Source organism: Alligator mississippiensis, chromosome 9 (genome assembly GCF_030867095.1).
Source record: "Alligator mississippiensis isolate rAllMis1 chromosome 9, rAllMis1, whole genome shotgun sequence".
NCBI lineage: Eukaryota > Metazoa > Chordata > Crocodylia > Alligatoridae > Alligator > Alligator mississippiensis.
In genome coordinates this window covers 79,694,437-79,713,250 of record NC_081832.1, presented here as the reverse complement: position 1 = coordinate 79,713,250, position 18,814 = coordinate 79,694,437, and the positions used below count along the sequence as shown (strand labels likewise).

The 18,814-nt window shown below is 44.4% G+C and overlaps 1 protein-coding gene across 3 annotated transcripts in view; it reads right to left on the bottom strand.

Annotated features, from left to right (window-relative positions):
- KDM3B (lysine demethylase 3B) overlaps positions 1–18,814 on the bottom strand; it is a 74,758-nt gene that overhangs the window by 4,350 nt on the left and 51,594 nt on the right. For all 3 annotated transcript variants that reach the window (XM_059713021.1, XM_059713022.1, XM_059713023.1), the window contains 11 exons: positions 17,816–17,923; positions 17,148–17,275; positions 14,020–14,293; positions 12,659–12,915; positions 9,785–10,051; positions 9,109–9,280; positions 4,245–4,335; positions 3,973–4,103; positions 1,876–1,995; positions 1,258–1,397; positions 319–495 (listed from right to left, as the gene is read on the bottom strand). In XM_059713021.1, the coding sequence (XP_059569004.1) occupies positions 319–495; positions 1,258–1,397; positions 1,876–1,995; positions 3,973–4,103; positions 4,245–4,335; positions 9,109–9,280; positions 9,785–10,051; positions 12,659–12,915; positions 14,020–14,293; positions 17,148–17,275; positions 17,816–17,923 (1,865 nt within the window). The remainder of the gene's footprint in view (positions 1–318; positions 496–1,257; positions 1,398–1,875; positions 1,996–3,972; positions 4,104–4,244; positions 4,336–9,108; positions 9,281–9,784; positions 10,052–12,658; positions 12,916–14,019; positions 14,294–17,147; positions 17,276–17,815; positions 17,924–18,814) is intronic.

The following is an 18,814-nucleotide window of genomic DNA, read 5'->3' as shown; positions in this document are numbered from 1 at the left end:
GGGAGTCCGGTCCAGAGCCTAAGGAAATCTCAATGTCAGGAAGTTTTTCCTAAAATAGTCAGTCTAAGTGTTCATTTTCTTAATTTTCTCCCAGTAATTTAGTTATACACCTACTCCTGTGGTACCACTATGCTTACTTATTCAGTTGTTTAAACTGTACTCAAGCATCACATTGATAAGAATGTTACAAACAGATTTCTGTAGCAACTGTCCTCCAAAACCGAAGGGCTCAAGTCAGGGGTCATATTTCAGGGCGCTTTTGGGAGATGAAACAAACTTGGCTGTAATGTTCTTTATCATCTGTGACACTACACTTACCTGGTGGGGTGCACCTGCAGGAATGAACACTGCATCTCCTAGGAACTGTACTATTGCCCAGCCTTGTACACCATACTCATCATAAAGACGCTTACGCAGGGTCTGGTCCAAGTACCAACTTTGGTCATGAATTGGGTCATGATCTGGGGGATTTTCTTGACCTTGTTCTTCTCCAACCTAATACAAAAATATGAAACACATCCAGAGGTAGCAAGGTTCAGTACTTCTCCCATCTCACATAGCATTCTGAGTCAACCCTGACTCGGACAAATATGATTTTAAGCTACTACAACGAGAAATACTAGCAGCGCAGAACATAAAGGATTTCCAGGCAATGGCATCTGTACTAATTAATATCCCTTTCATATCTGTCCTTGAGATGCTAGCATGGGCTAATCATTTATATTTTCTCCATGCTTGGAAGCAAAGTAATCCCGGTCTTCTCAAGGACGGAGATAGGCTTTTCTTTGTGGCTACAGGGGACAGGACTAAGAGCAATGGCCTCAAAAATGCAGCAAAGGAAGTTTAAGTTGGAAGTTAGGAGAAACTTTCTGACTATGAGGGTCATCAAGCACTGGAACAAGCTACCTAGGGAAGCTGTGGAATCTCCGTTACTGGAAATTTTCAAAATCAGGTTAGATCAGCACTTGATTGTTATGGTTTAGTCAGGGATGATCCTGCCTTAAGCACAAGGCTGGCCTAGATGCCCCCATGAGATCCCTTCCAGTCCTCCTTTCCTATGATCCTATGACTAGCCACACACACAATTCCATTCAGTCACATTCGCAGAAGAGGGCAGTGGTTGTAATTTCTGCAGGTGAATATTTTTGTGGTAAGGAACACCAACTGCACAAGATTCAACCCGAATCCTCCAAGTCCCTACAGATGAACCTTTCTTGGACAACAGTAAGACACAAGCCTTCTTTGTCATCGATATACCTTCCGCAGAAGTTCACGGATCTTCTCAGCATCCTTGGCAGCATAGATGTGCCACAGAGCTCCAGGCTTTTCCTTCCCTTCGTGGATTCGCTGCTTTGTTACATCATCAGCATCTCCTTCATCAATTGTTTTCAGCACCTCTGCAAAGAAGATCCCCACAAAAAGCTGAGTACAATCACAGAGCTTTTATGTCCAATATGTAAGCAGAAATTACCATCATAATCTTTGGACTCGTACCAGTCACTAACTGACTGGGAAGCAGTCTAAAAACTTGGTCATAAAACATTCACATCTAGCCAATCCTTATTTTGCAAATATTTGAAAAACGGTAAGGTGGTTTCCTTCCCCTCCCGTTCAGTTCTCTTCTTCATTCCCCCACAAAACTGCCACTGCTTTCACAAAACGTTGTGAACTATCAGTGGAAAAGGCACTACTAAAGAACAGATTACTTTCTAGACGTGTGAATGTTCACTGAAGATACAGCCTACATTTCCAAGGTGACTTGTTGCATCTGGCCAAAGCTGCAAGACTCTTTAAAGAGACTTGGAAGCCCACATACACATTCCTCTTTCCACAGCGCAGTTTTCATAGGACAGTAAAACGTTTCCAAAACATTACCATCATCATGGGCCCCTTCACCAATGGGGATCCCAACATACACCATGACATTAACGGCATCAGACACATCCAAGTGTAAGTTGGTCGTACCAACACGTCTGTCTTCCGCAGTTATTAGCCCTAAGAAAAAGGACAGTGTGAAAGACCAGCACTGTAAGACAGACAAGATCCAAGTTCCTGTGAAGAGAACAAACAGAGCTCTTTTTGCAAGAACAGGGGCTTCCTAATGCACGTTTACTTTTGATTTCTCCCATCATCCATGAAACGGTGTACAAAATCAAAGCTACATATTTAGAGACCTGAGCTACAGCTCCCTAGCTTTTCTAAACTGAAAAACGTTACGAATGCAAAGCAATTTGAAGTAGTACGTTGCGTTCATTACTGCTGCAACATACAGCAATGAAACATTTTTCTCCTAATCCCTTCTTTTACTTTGCCATGCCTGTAAGCACACTGAGCAAGGGACTGAATATTTTTTTGATGAAGACATTTAAGGCATTTTTGCCTTTTACTTTTAACAGAGGCCAAAATAAAGGGGTTGCCCCTTTGGTGACAACACTTTTTAACAGTCAGATACAACACTGAAGAATTAATTTTTACTTCTGGAAGGCAATATATTATGCAAGAAGTCCTACAAATTCTGATTTTTAAAAGAAGAAAAAAGTTGAAACCAAAATGTGTTCATTGCATTCCCCACACACATAAGATGGTACAAAAGAGAAACTGGAAGCAGACAAAACAAGTTAGCTTTCACTAGTATTCACTGCTTTTTTGGTGCCTCATTTCCTACATCTAGTACACTGTCTGACTAAACTACATGCTCTTTGGCGCAAGGACTATGATTTCTTACTGTCTAAAGCCTGTCGCATCAGGGTGTTAACCGCACATTTAAGGCAACTGTTGCCTTAACATACAGCTTGCAGAAGTTGGTTCTGCTACCTGTCTAAATTAAAGCACCAAAAACAAAAGACTTGAAAGAGCCCCATTAATCATAATCCCATTTTCACCCCCTTATTGTATAATACTTGTGATGTCTCTGTAGTAAAGAAACTGCTCTCTCAGAACCTCACAGGTGTTTCACATTTTTAAAGCCAGAAGTCTGATCACTGGCTTAGCAGGCATACGATTTCATGCAGCAATTCCTGAACTCTAAGTCAGTGACCAGGGGTAGATTTAAGCACATCTTTTATAAACCGACATCCCAAAGGAAGCTGGCTCAATTAAAAAAGATTTTACAAAGTTTAGTTTTTAAACAACATTTCTACAGTTCACCCTTCAATTATAAAAACAGTTTCCTTCCACATGCCTGCACAGTGGAGACACCATTCGCAGGGTCACCAGCTTAAAACAGTTTTGCAACATTAAGAGAGATCCAAACAGTTGTTGCTTTAAAGGCAAAAACAAAGTCACGTGTTTGAGACCTCAACCTACTTTAAATAACTGGTGAAAAACAACCAACCTCCCCCACATTTCTATCATGATTCAAGCTGTTTTAACTTCAAATTGTTCCATTCTGCTTCTGTCCTTCAGACACAGCGAAAATAACTTCATATTTTAGATTGATTACATCCACAAAAGCATGTGCGCCAATTGTTTTGGATATTTTGAAAAATAATCATTAAATGCTAATTGCTTTTAACCCCTGCAGAAATTGTCACCTGCAAGTTTCAGAATGCTTCAGGATGCTTATTCAGGGCACGTGCTCTGGCACATTTCCCTCCATTGATATCCAATCTGCTGCGCACACAATTTATCTTACAAGGCTAAAAATATACATTTAAGTCTAATAATAGGGTCCAATCTGTCTTTCAGTCTGAAGTCACCAGAACTGCTTTAGCTCAGTCATATAATGTACATTATGGTAATAATTTATAGGGAGGTTTTAAGTTTACTGGTGTGTACACATACGTACTCATGGAGGAAAAAGCAGCACATGGACATCTCTTAGTGTTGGTCCAGTAAGACAACTCAACCTCCTCTAGGGTAAGTTCTCAGACTTAGCTAATGCTTTCTTGCCATACAAATTCCAGTTCTGAGGATATACACAATGAAATAAAGCACAGCCACAAGCTCATCTCCAGCTCTGTTCCTACATACCGTAGGCATTGTACATTTTGGGACCCAGATCAGGACGTACAAAGTAGCTTGGCAGCCTAGAGGCCAGATTTAACCTGCCGTCCCTCTTGGTATACTCCGGGAGAGGAAGATTCTCCATCAAATCCTCAAACCTACGCAGGAAGAGAAGAGAGCAAAGACCCTTTCAGGTCACGGGGCAGGACGAGCAGACGAACAATGGAACACCAACAGAACGGTCCTGCTGGTAAAGCAGTCAGGATCCCCTGTTAGTGCTGTTGCTCCAGATTCCTTACCTTGTAGGCATCATGTCTCTAAAATCCTCCCCTGGAGGCCAGTCCTTTAACTTCAGCACCATCGGCTGTCCATCTTCTGACCTCAGGCGTTCTGCAAGATGAGACACATTTCACTCTGCATGCTGCACCTCTTCACCACCCTCTCAGTCTCATCTCCATAGTAAACTCCTTGTGACGGTGACTTTGTACACTGTCCAGCACAGTGCACGCTGCTCCCTGGTCCATAGTACAAATTAATTTTACTAGTCAAAACAGGAGCCACAGCAGAGTCTAAAGGAGACTCCTGCAACTTGCCAAATCCCTACAGCACTTTTGTGGGGCTGAAAGGAGGAGCGTTCCAGATCCCCCCGCCGAACCACTTCTCTCGACATCACAGAATTTTACCATTCATTCCTACAGAAGGCAGTTAAGCCAATGCCCAATGCTTATGAAAAATCTCATCCTACATTGTTTTTGCCAACCTGGACTGCTTCTAACACACGATGAAATCCACTGTGGTCAATGCAAGGGACTGGTAATGCACTGCTCAAATCTCAGTCCACAGGGTGGGGGACACGCACACAACCTCCAGAAGACATCCACCACGCACAGCCTCTCATTTACCAAATGTGGTGCAGAGCAGAGCAGGACATTAAGAAGGCAACGCTCACAACTGATTTTTACCCATACCTAATTTGACTCAAGAATGAAGCCTAGTCCATTTCTTCCCTTCATACGTGATGCTGACTAGTCTGACTAAAACAGGGGTGCTCAGACAGACCTGGCTGCAGAGCTGTCTCATCCAGCTAGTGGGGCTCCCCAAGGTCTGGAAATCTGGCAGCACGGGAGTGATAATTAATGCTGCCACTGCTCCCCTGATTTCAATTTTCTGGACCCTTAGGGAGCTGCATGGGCCATATAATGTGGCCCTGGGTGCCAGATTACACCAGCATGCAGCTGCACCCACGGGCTGGCCAAGTGCCAACTCCCCTCCACTCATCTGACAATGAAGCCTGGAAGGAACCTCAGGAGGTCACATCTAGTCCAACCCTCTGCTCAAAGCTGGACCAGCCTCAACTACATCATCCCAGACAAGGCTTTTTCTACCAAGATCTTAAAACCACTAAGGATATAGATTCCACCACCTCTCTGGGTAGCCTGTTCTACCCTCATGAGAAAGTTTTTCCTAATATTGAACCTAAACGTCCCTTGCTGCAGCTGGAGCCCATTGCTCCTTGTCCTGTCATCTGCCCCCACTGAGACCAGTCCAGTTCCATCCTCTTTGCAGCCCCCCGGCAGGGAGGTGAAGGCTATTCAATCCCCCTCGGTCTTCTCTTCTCCAGACTCAATCAGCCCAGTTCCCTCGGCCTCTCCTCACCAGTCCTGTCCCCAGCCCCACAACCATTTTCACTGCTCTCCGCTGGACTCTCTCCAGTTCATAGATTCATAGATGTTAGGGTTGGAAGGGACCTCAATAGATCATCGAGTCCGACCCCCTGCATCGGCAGGAAAGAGTGCTGGGTCTAGATGACCCCAGCTAGATACTCGTCTAACCTCCTCTTGAAGACCCCCAGGGTAGGGGAGAGCACCACCTCCCTTGGGAGCCCGTTCCAGACCCTGGCCACTCGAACTGTGAAGAAGTTCTTCCTACTGTCCAATCTAAATCTGCTCTCTGCTAGCTTGTGGCCATTATTTCTTGTAACCCTCGGGGGCACCTTGGTGAATAAATACTCACCAATTCCCTTCTGTGCTCCCGTGATGAACTTATAGGCAGCCACAAGGTCGCCTCTCAACCTTCTCTTGCGGAGGCTGAAAAGGTCCAGTTTCTCTAGTCTCTCCTCGTAGGGCTTGGACTGCAAGCCCTTAACCATACGAGTGGCCCTTCTCTGGACCCTCTCCAGGTTATCTGCATCCCTCTTGAAGTGCGGCGCCCAGAATTGCACGCAGTACTCCAACTGCGGTCTGACCAGCGCCCGATAGAGGGGAAGTATCACCTCCTTGGACCTGTTTGTCATGCATCTGCAGATGCACGATAAAGTGCCGTTAGCTTTTCTGATGGCTTCGTCACACTGCCGGCTCATGTTCATCTTGGAGTCCACTAGGACTCCAAGGTCCCTTTCCACCTCTGTGCCACCCAGCAGGTCATTCCCTAGGCTGTAGGTGTGCTGGACATTTTTCCTGCCTAGGTGCAGCACTTTGCATTTCTCCTTGTTGAACTGCATCCTGTTGTTTTCTGCCCACTTGTGCAACCTATCCAGGTCTGCCTGCAGCTGTTCCCTGCCCTCCGGCGTGTCCACTTCTCCCCATAGCTTTGTGTCATCTGCAAACTTGGACAGAGTACATTTGACTCCCTCGTCCAAGTCGCCGATGAAGACATTGAAGAGTATCGGTCCAAGGACCGAGCCCTGTGGGACCCCACTGCCCACACCCTTCCAGGTCGAAGCCGACCCATCCACCATGACCCTCTGGGTGCGACCCTCTAGCCAATTCGCCACCCACCGCACTGTGTAGTCATCCACATCACAGCCTCTTAACTTGTTCACCAGTATGGGGTGGGATACCGTATCGAAGGCCTTCCTGAAGTCTAAGTATACGACATCCACCCCTCCTCCTGTGTCCAGGCATTTCGTAACCTGGTCATAGAAAGAGACTAGATTGGTCAGGAACTATCTGCCCGCCACAAACCCGTGCTGGTTTCCCCTCAGCATAACTTGTCCTGCCGGGCCCTCGCAAATGTGAGCCTTGATAATTTTTTCAAAGACTTTGCCCAGGATGGAGGTGAGACTGACTGGCCTATAGTTGCCCGGGTACTCCTTCCTCCCCTTCTTGAAAATGGGGACCACATTGTGTCCACATCCTTTCTGAGGGGGGGAGGGGGCAGGCAAAACTGGACACAGGACTCCAGATGTGGCCTCCTCAGTACCAAATAGAGGGGAAGAATCACTGCCTTCCATCTGCTGGCAGCGCTCCTACTAATGTGCCCAGCATGCTGTTAGCCTGCTTGGCCATATACTACAGGTGCCTCGAGCAGTCATCTTTGGATCTATAAGACACTGCAGAATCCTGCTCATTTGTCAGACCTCCACAAGGAAGCATCCGAGAAACTAGCTGATAGCCACTTCAAAACGTCTGTCTTTTACCTGTATCCTGGATCCGCCCCACCAGTCAGAGCTCAGGCCAAGCCATGGCACAGCATGCCTTTAGCACTGACAAATTACCTTTTCTGGCCACAGGTAAGAGAGATTTTACATTTATCCTTCTAGATGTCTTATGATACTACTGACTATGGCCAATTACAGTCTTGCCTCAAATGTAAGAGGGACTTAAAAAAACCCAACAACAAACAAACCAAAAACAAACCTGGCCCCACTTCCTTATTTATTCAATGTATGTGTCACTCGGGGGCAGATCTAGAGGGGCTGCAGCGATTCAGCTGCACTCCCCTTACCGACCACACCATGGACGCAGCAGCCGGGTTTTCTTTTAAAGACTCCAAATCAAGTAAGAACTCCCTACTTCCCCCAGCCTTGCCCTCCATGCTCAGCAGCATATCTCCCTCCCCACGCCTGCAACCAGGGAGGGACTATACCACTCGTGCTGCACACGTAGCCAGGGCACATGGACCGCTCATGCTGCATGTGTGGCAAACAAAGGGAAGAACTCCTCTGTGCTGCTTGCACTGAGTGCATGGCCACTGGGGGTGGAGAGCTGGGCTCCTGTGTGGCAGAGGGACACCAGGCCTGCAGACTCGCATGGCATGCAGCCTCCAGCTGTCTGGAAGCTGGGGCAGTCCTGAGCAAGTCCATCATTCAGCTGCTTGCTGAATCTAATTTACCCATCTTCAAAGTCTTCCAGGACCCTGGCCCAAGACCTCAGAAAGCGTCTTGTTAGAACGAGAGTCCACGACCCACCCCACCCCTCCGGAACTCTGAAGTGGTCAGCCTCAAGACCAGGGCGGCAAAACGGCAGATCCGGCCAGCAGCCAGACTCCATTTCCAAACAGCCCCTGCCTGCGCAACTGGCCACGGAGACCAGCTGGGAGCCATGCAGTCAGGGTGCACGGCTGGGCAGGGAGCTGCTCCGGGGCCAGGAACTCGAGGTGGGGACAGCAGCAGAGCTGGAATCTACTCCCTGCACGCCCCTGCACATGAAACCTGCACTCGTTACCAGGCAGTGGATCGCAGCTCTGCCCAGGGCCCAGCCCCCACCAGATCCCGGGGTCTCCCTAGCCCTGCCTGCCCATCTTGGTCCCGGCTGCAGTCCCATCCCAGCCACCTGGCCACGTGTCCTGCCTGTGTGCCTGGCAGTGGGTATGGGGCAGACGGGCAAAGGTGTCCAGGAAGCAGGGCTCGGTCTGGTAGTAGCTGCCAGAAAGAGCTGCCACTGCAGAGGTGACGGGATATGGAGGGCCGGACTTTGCCCACCCCTGCTCAAGACTGATCCTTACAAATAGGGCTTTCTTTGCAGCATGACCATGGTTCTGGGAGGTTGTCACCAGGGGATAAAAACATGGAGGTGGCAAGACTTGCAATCACAGCAAAATGTAGAACCAACTTCAACTTTACCATGAATGCAACAAGAGGGGGAGAGAGAAAAGATCAGACTACCAATCTCTTGCAGGACAGACCTTCTACTTATTTATTTTTAATACTGCTGTAATAAGAGTTCTCTGCTCCAAAGCAGTCTGACTGTACTAAGCTACTTTTGGCCTAACATCATTCTTCACAATTTCTCCACCCAGAAGTCACTCTCTAGTGAGCCTTGCAAGGAGCAGCTGTGGCTTTACACCTCGAGGGATAGCTACTGGAACATGTAACCTGTGGTATCTGTGACAGGGATTAGAAGAAGAATGAGATGTGCTGTTCTACCATGAGTCTGCACTTACTAGAAATTATTTCAAAGCCATCCCAGAAGTCACGCACTTTCACATCTGAAATTATGGCACAGTTTCTGCAGTTCACCAGATCAACATCCTGGTCTCCAAACTCCAGACTGAAGGCCTCTGGTTTCCAGAGCTCTGACTTCAACTTCTTATGGACTCCAGAAACTAGCACAGGCTAAAGAAAAGAAAGGCAGGTGGCTCATTACATTATTAGCCAAATTTCCTACTAATTTAACTACATCTCTCTCATTCTTAGGAGCTGGATTTTCTTGGCCATCACCAGAGAAGCAAGGCATCAGATACCAGCTCCTTTTCACATAAAAGTACATCCCCATTACATTGAGCAAATTAGCAAAGTCAGCAAATCAAAATTCAGTTCCAAGCCATTTTCAGGTGTCCTTACAAGAAAGTCTAGTACCATATAGCACCATATACACCCCCCTCTCCCCCCAAGATCCAGTAGGCATATGTAACTATATCTGGCTGTACTTCTAGATAGACTATATCCACTCCTAGATGAAAGGAAGTCTCTCTAAAATACAGCAAATCCCTTCCTTTATTCTTTACACAGAACTGTACGTTGTCATCGACTACTCAGAGCAGGAATAGAGGAAGCTTTTTTTCCACTCTCCAAAATACCCGCTCCAGTGTTACAACCTGGCTATTCATTTTCACTTACCTGGCCCTGTTTCCAACACTCCCTGAAGATCTTCCAGTTGTTTTTGTTGCTGGGATCATGAAGGCATAGGAGCCTTCCATCACAGAGCCAGGAATGAGACGTGTGTGGATCCAGAACATTCAGTCCCATTACCATTTCCTTCACCTCTTTTTGAGTGTCAGCCAAGTTACTTGTTCGCTTTGCAGCATCAGATGTCTTCTTATTTTCCACCACAGAAGCAATGATATGATCTAGGAAGTTGGGCAGACTGGCTTTACCTTTGGCCCCCTAAAGACACAAATATACAGGCCAAGTTCAGTTTTCACAGATGTTTACATAAGGGCAATATGCGTCTGCCCTAACACCCTCTTGTATTTCAACCGTGGTAACTGTGTTATCACAAGACCTTGTACGCAAGTCGGTACACGGCTGGGAGGGGGTACTGACAACAGCATGTCTGCTGCTGCTGCCGCCAGCGCTCTGCAGAACGAAGGCTTGGAAAACTTGCTGCATTCTAACGAGATTAACTGCTAAGCCTACAAAAATTAATACTGATGTCACAATATCAGAAGCTGTTCCCTCCTACCACCATCAGTTTTATTCCTATCAAGTTATGAAATGTTCATTTTTTCCTGTTTCCCTTAAATGCTTTTTATGCACTAAACAGAAACAGACCAGTTAAGATCGCTTGCTTTTGTTGTTCTGGTTTCTGTTAAAAGGGAGACAGCAATCTTTGAATATATAAGCAGGAGTAGCTCGCGCAGGAATAGGAAGGCAGCATTACCTCTGTATGCAGCATAATAGAGACTGTTACTTAATACTGTGCCCAGTTCTGCTGTCTACAGCTCAGAAAGGACACTGAAAATTTGGAAGAGATTCAAGAGGAGAGCTACAAGTGTTCGAGGCCTTGAAAAACATGCCTTACAGTGAGAGATTTATATTCAAGCATTAGTTTAAACAACAGAAGATTAAGAGCTAGTTTTGATCGTGACCTACAAGTGCCTCAACAATAAAACTGTTTCTGGTAAGAAATGGTACTTTTTAGCAGGAAGAGAGGTATAATGAGAGCTTGTGGCTAAGAAACGGATGGTGCTCACGTTAAGACAGACGACAGTGGCCCAGTTGCTACGATGCTATCTGCTCCACTGCAAGTCATTTGGGCACACTGTTTGATTCACTTGAAAATTCTGGAGGTCAAATGATTTCAGTGAAACTGAAATGGTGCAGAAGTTGTACATTTTAATAAAGGAAATCCCAATACAGATAACTTCACAACCTTATGCGTGTCTCCTCTTCAAATGCTAGTAATTCAGACTTTTACGAAGTTCTGACCCTAATGTTTGAGATCAGAAAAGCAGCAAGGGATCTTTGTTGATGAATTTGTTGCTGCTCTTGATAAGGAGCAGCAACAATAACTGACATAGTTCTGAGAAAGGAGAAAAAGGATAAACCTGTGGTTTACTGTGCCACGTTGCTAGGAAGGGTATGCAGTTACAATGGTAGGGAATAGAAGTGTGAAGACTTTCTGTAGCCACAGAAGAAATTCCTTTTGCCTTAAGGCATTTCACAGTTATCTACATCTTAGCTTGTGGATATATGTTCTCAGGGCCATGACATTTTCAGAAGCTCTTAAAAGCTGAGTCACAACTACTGGTTTCACTTTCCTGTCACAACAAAGCTTCCCTTTGTAGTATGTTCCAATCCTCTTGCCAACAAGCTGAACTATTAAGACCCCACCTGCCCTGGCTCACAGAGTTCAAATGTCTTGCTCTAAACATTAGAGCAAGGCAGTGTTACTCTAAACCAATAATGACAGATGCCAGGAGGGTAATGAACAGGGGGACTGTGCTCACACCAGGTACGCCTGGTTCAATGCTCCCCTTCCAAAGCATCTACTTCTGCCACTGTCAGAGACAGGATACTGGGCTAGATGGACCACTGGTCTGACTCAGTAAGGTGCTTTTGCTGCTCTTACTAGATCGCACTGTGTATCATACCAGTCTAACACCATCCCTTACCAGAATCCGAACACCTTCCAGAATTAAAACACACAACAAAAAGCTCGCAGTGAGAGCCAAGTCCCTGGTGGAGTCAAGGGACCGCGGCACTTCTGAAGGTAAAGATCCTATTTAGGGAAGGGCTTTTTGTTACAGATTGCTCATACTGGTAGCTTGCCCACTTCTTAAAGAGGCTTAAGTTATATTTCAACAAGGAATTCTTGTTCCAGAATAAGAGTTTTCAGTTTGGAAGTACTCAGTAATAGCCACTGTCTTTTAAATTCACACCCGACCTTAAACTAGAATCAACTTCAAGCGTGGGCAAGCCCTTAGGGTTTTTTAAGGTAAGAATTCTTGGGGTTCCTCTTTTTACTTCCTTTTTTTTTTTAAAGCAGGACACGTGTGGTTGTTGCATCATTCTTATGATGGGTATCTTCAAAGGAGAATTTTGCAGCACTTCTTTCTTTAAGGACAGCCTTACTTCACATTCACCCAATCTCTGGAAATCTGTTCTACAGCTGGGTCCCCTTAACCAGCAACAGCAACAGCTTTCAGGCTAATCTTAAGCAGGACTTCCCAAAAAATCAGACTGCTTCTAGATTGAGCTTTCATGGCAGCACAGCTTACCAAAAAGGAATTTAAGAGTCAGAGTTAATACTATGTCTAACTAATGGCCACTTCCCTCCAAGAGGAGAATTTTTTCATGACAACAAAGGACTAAGCCCCATAAATAACAATTGTGTCAAATTATTTTATGGCTTTTTTCACCATCAGATGAATGTCTTTGTTTATACCAAGTGCCCAAAACGAATGCTGTTTGACTGCAAAGAGAACCGTTAAATTACTGAGAATTTTACCTCAGAGCATTACCTGTTTGCAGGAAGACAATGCTACTTACCATCGAAGCTGCAGAGAAAACTGGAGGAAATGGGATTCCTGCATCTAATGGGACCTGAGGCAGTTTTCCTGGTCCAGAGTGTAGCAAGTCTCTGAGACTCGAACCTTCGGTTTTATTGCTAGATGCAACTGGGCCCAACAGGAGGCTGTTAAACAGCTTTGGAGTTAATGGGGAAACCTTTGCACTGGCATTGAAGGAATCCAATCCGAAGGGCGAGTGGGATTCTTTGCTGAGCACCGACCTCAGCGATCCTGCTTCTGTAAGCAAGAATTAGAACTGGGTGAGATGGAGCACCACAACAAGGAAAGGTCTGAGACAAGAGTCCAAAATAACACAGCTACTATCCTGCAGCAAGCTACAGCAGTTTACCTGAATGTTACAACTCAAGAATAGCATTACACTCTGTTGAGGTCCCTTCCGACCCTAGCATCTATGAATACGGGATGAAACACTCTTATACACGGTATTGTACATTGCAGGGAGGTGTTACCAAGAGGCTGTTATCATTGTGGGATAAGGCCTTGAGAAGTACAAAAGATAATTTTGACTTAAACACGTTTGATTTACAAGGAACTGCAACCTTATTTGAAACAAATTCCCCACCTGACCCACTCACCTTCCAAGTTAGTTCTGAATCCTTCACCACGAAAGCTGTAAAGATTACTGCCTGCAGGTTTTACACACAGTCGAGAATACTACTGGGAATGTGACCTTTAGAACTAGTAAAACATTTGTGAGCAACAAGAAGGAACAAGACTGTTTGGGAAATGTTAACAACATCTTTCTATCACTCATCGTGATGAAAAAAGTTGCATGCTACAACTCCTTCACTCTACCTAAGCACAGTCTTTATGGGGGCCACCTTGAACCATCTTTATGGCAGATGTGTCCTGAAAAACAAATATTTCTGAAATGATGTTGTATATTCCGAGTTTTTTTCTTCTAAAACCTGCCTTGAACATTTAAGTGACTAGAAATTCCACTCTCTATTTTCCATGCAGGACGCTAACATCAATTTTAGCAGTTTCCACAAGCTACTTAACTGATACCAGAAATAAATGTTAAATTAGACCTGACCATCATGTACCAGTGTGACAAAGCCTTCCAGAAAAGATACAGCTAACAGCAGACTAAGATGGGATAAATGTGATTAGGAATTACATGCTCTCTCTTTTGTCACCTCCACGCAAGTTATTTCGAGATACTTTCCACATCCTTTAAACCTAGTAAAGAAAATGGATCCAAAGAGGGAAGTGAAGAGGAACGACCATGCCCTTTTCCATCTAACAAGATGGGACTCTCACCAAGGTAATACTGCAACCCTTTTCTACAAAAGGCTATGGGATAGATCTTTTACTTACCTTTTGTTTCTTCTTTTGCTTTCTGGGTTGCTAAATCAGCAAGCCAGTGCAAGGCAGATGAGGGGGCCGTTTCTGGACACAATGCCCTGTTAGTCTTTGTTTCGCTCGTGTTACTGGTTGGTGGCGTCTCTGATTTTGCAGACTCCTCAGTTCTACCATCTGTAGCCTCAGGTTTAGGACCAGTATCCATCTCTAGCTGTCCTGTCCCTGTTGCTGCATTGGAGAAGGTGCTCTCATTTCCAGAGGCAGACACAGTAGGATTTACACTGGGAAGCTAAAGAAAACATGCACATTTAGATGCTGACTTTAAAAAACCAAACTGCTCCCCCTAAACTGAAACAAATGAACATTTAAGCAGCTGATAACAGCAGAACAAGGCAATACAGTCTAGTGTCATCAAGGTAGAATGTGAAACCAGAGGAAGGCCAGAAATGCAACAAAACTACTCTAACTTTCACCCAGGAGGAGGGAGTGCTAAACTTGGAGTGGGGCTGCTGCATCTGAATCATTCTCAGCTTGCTCAGTCATAACACTGAGAATGCATCAGCAGCTGCCCTTTTGAAACATTCCCCTTTTGAAAGGGCTATAAGTGATCATATGTCCACACCCTAAGAAACATCGACAGCATAATTTCGTTATTCATACTGATGTACAATGTGCCTTGCCGAGTTATTGCTATGTAGTGATCTCAAAGCCAAGGATACCACAGTAAATCATGTATGTAAAAAATGTCCTTTATCAGGCTTCAACTTAGTCATTACTGAATTGATTCAAAGTCTCCTCGTTCTTGTGTGATGAGGCAGAGAGAACAGTCACTGTAGACCAGGCACCATTCTATTTATTTGTACTGTGTGTGCACTCTTCATCTCCTTTCTAAACTGAACAGTCCTCATCTTTTCAATCTCCCTTAATACAGGAGTTTTAACCAGGCACAAATCATTCATCCTTCTTTTGAGATCTACCCCTAATTCAGCAATATCTTTATGAGATAAGGTGACCTGTATTGTTGGAAGTATCCCATATTCCACTCAATAAGATAGCAAAATATTTTCTGTATTATTCTCCACCCTATTCTTTATGCACTGAGAATCCAGTTTCCTATTCTGCTTGCTGTTGTATACTGTGGAAATGTCTTAGTTATGGTAATGTTATGGTATCTTTTTAAGTTAATCTTGCAAGGTCAAGTCTGTGATCAAGTCATGTTTATTTCCTTGCAGTTTTCAGAAGCCAGGCATCATTTCCCATCACGTTACACCAATCTGCCCAACTCAGACCTCCTCTGGTCTCGACTTACTGAAACAGCCTAGTCTTATCTCCAAAACTTGGTTTCTCTTTATACAATCTGTCATTTCCACATCATCAACACACGAATAAAATGACACAGGAACTACTATGGAACCTTGCTGTTCGTCTTTTGCACGATGAACGCCAACTATTAATTCTTCTTTATTTGTCCCATAACAATATTTTGTTTCTTGCTTATGATTATAAGCACTACTTCACAGTCAGGGCGGCTAGGATCTGGAATCAACTTCCAAGGGAAGTGGTGCTGGCTCCTGCCCTGGGGGTCTTCAAAACGAGGCTAGATAGTCACCTTGCTGGGGTCGTTTGACCCCAGCATCCTTTCCTGCCCATGGCAGGGGGTCGGACTTGATGATCTGCTCGGGTCCCTTCCGACCCGACCAACTACGGAACTACTTTCTTTGGTAGCGTCTTGGAAAAAGGCTTTTCAAAGGTCTTCTGAAAGACTCAAAAGTTACATCAACAAGTTCTCATTTAGCACTATGCTGACAACATCAAGACTTTTAACAGATTAGTAAGGCACCGTTTTCCTTTGCACTATGGTCTACCTAGGTTATTATATTCAGTTTTTAATCTTCATTACAATCAGTTTGCCGAACAGCGATAACTGTTTTCAAATACAAGTAGAAGAATATTTGGCTACTTTCTAATTTTCTCAGCATAGAGGCTGGTTTTAAATGAAAGCTTGCATATTTTTGCAAGCAGCTCACTAAATTTGTATTTCAGCTCCTTCAGCACTGTGGGATTTGCACTGTTTGGGTTGGGTGACTTACTGTATTTTCAGTTCTCAATTCGGTCCAGCCTCTCTTTTGACATTCAGGTCACCAATAGTACTTCTTCCCCATTGCCAGAAAAGAAGAACAGGGATCTCCACCACCCCCTGTGAAGACTGATGCAGAGACTGATACGTTTCGGTGCTCAGTGCTGTCCTTATCCTTAGCCCTTTGAGACCCAGCAGTCCCAATTTTTTTTTCGTGAGTTTCCTGCTTCTGATGCACTTAAAGAAACTCTTGCTGTTTATTTGGAGTTTGAAAAGTCATTAGCTAAAGGTGCCATTTCAGCCCTTCTAATGTCCTTCCTACATGCTTCTAATTTATACTATTAAATTACTATTAAATATTATTACTATTATTAGGATCCCATTTTGAAGAAGAATATCTTTTTGACTCTACTGGACCCTCAACCCATTTCATCATATTGATATAGTCCTGGCTTTCTAATCACAGTTTTTGGTCACAAGTATTACTGATGAGATTTCCTTGCTGGTTTTTGAGAGTAGCATCCAAGCCACCACACTTTTTCTTTCATCTTTCAACTTCAGCATCTTTTCTGACTCATTCTATTTTACTGAAATCTTCACTTGTGTTAATATTTGACTCCTTAACTTCTGCTAGGACACTGACTCTAACTATAATGTGGTCAGCAGCATTCTTGATTACCGTGTTTCTGTTACTTAGCCTGACATACCAGCTTTACAACTAGCTATTCTAAGGACAAACACAACAAAATCAATCAACGGTTAAAATACTGCACTTCAAGAACCAGATTCTCACATTCTGTCCACTTATCTCACTTTACTGGGTTATATATGGATAGTTGAAGCTCCCCTGATCATCTCTGAATCTCTATTAAGTTTATTGAAAACAGCAAAATCAAATATACCATAACAAGCCTAACAGTTAGTAGCTGCTGAAGTAGTAAGACTTGCAATACACAGGAGAATATTAGATTAGACCGTCTAATGCCACCCTTTGACTTTTAAAACTCTTCTCCAACACTCAGGGTCAAGTACAGTATTTCTACTCACAGACTCACTGCTTACGTACCTGTGACATCCCATTGGTGACAGCTGGTCTCAGTACGGATTTGTTCTGTCGGTTAATACATGGGCAGTTTGCTTTAATTCCCCATTTGCCTCGTGCTGCATGCACCATATCTCCAATATTATAAAGGGCTGTAAGGAAAGTTAAATGTTTTGGTGCTGGAGCTGTGTACAAATCTGGAAGAGACACTGACCCCAATTACTGCCACTTCACAGTGAAAGTCTTAAGGGTTGATGAAAGCCTCAAAACAAGATGCTTGCATGCACTCTAGTGTACTGTGCAACAGTGCTCACGTTGGTCCTGAAAGCTGGTCCTGTCAGGGAGATCCTACCATTGAACATTTCCCTGCCCTTCAGGTAGGATTATTCCTACTATTCGCTGTATCTGGTTACTGGTAGTATCTTTGAAAAAAAGATGACTGAGCCAAAACAAGAGCCACATGCTTTGGATGCATGTTATCCCCCTTTGGTAACAGCTTAGTCTCACACGAGCTATTTTCACCTCAATTCCCAAGCTTCCTTCAGCAGAACACCTCCTTCATCCAGGCACCCTCCTCCCTGTCTCCACTAAACAAGACAACAGCTAGAAAACTTAACTATCACACTTCCTTCTCTCCTGCCTCTTGAAACAGGAGAAGTTATATAGAGTTTCCTTCTAGTTTCAAATATTACCTGTTCCAGGAATGATTTGGGTTGGCATAAGATTTTCTGGTTCATGAGACTGCCCCTTCGCACACTTCAGCCATGAGAAGACTTCCTCATCACCAATCTCCTCTGTTTCTGAAATGGTAAGAGCCAGACACACTTTACTCTCCTAATAAGTCAAAGAATATTTATTTGTCACTATTTCAATGAGTTTAATCTCCGAGCTGCACGATCAACAACAAACCCATCCTGCCCTGGTGAGCACAGAACTAAGACGCTTGAGAACAAAATCCATGGCAGCTCCCAGGGGCTCTATTTTGCCCCTACCATCCACAGAAGGCTGTTAAGACCAGTCTTTTGCACAGAAGTGTCCACTGAGGCCACGCAGGCGCCTTGGATAGCCTCATCTCCTGCAGTGAGGGCATAACAGGTAGAACAACCCCCGTTTCTTTTCCCCTTCAGATCCAGCTGTTATACAACTCCAGAATCGCGTGGAAAAAGAAGAAACACAGTCATACATGGACAAAGAATCTTGGATTCCAGTTACCAAACTGGTAAGTAACTCTGCTTTCCTTGAGTACTTGTTCCTATACAGTTGACCCTTTATTCTTTCAGCAAACAGCAAAGCCAACCTTGGGGAAGCTGCAAAAGGTTCAGCTCCTTGTAGCTAGAAGGATAACACTGTGGACATTTAATTTACATAGCCTAGCCTCTATTTTGGAAGACTGAGGTTAAGTGAAGAACATAAGACAGAGTGTATTCTTATTTAAATAAAATTTCATTACTAGTTTTTCGGGAATTTGAGAAGGAAGGAGGGGATGGGCAGAGTTGAATTATACCCTGTCAGTGTAAAAATGGGCTGGGATCTCCCCAGCTAGTGAAACTGCTAGAAAAAGGAGGTTTGCATAGATACATATACTAGGGAATAGGATACCACAGAGAGATTCCTTAAATATAGGTCCCATTAAATCTGAAAGGACAAGATTAATATTCCACAGTGGGTACCTATGGAAATAGAACAGGCAC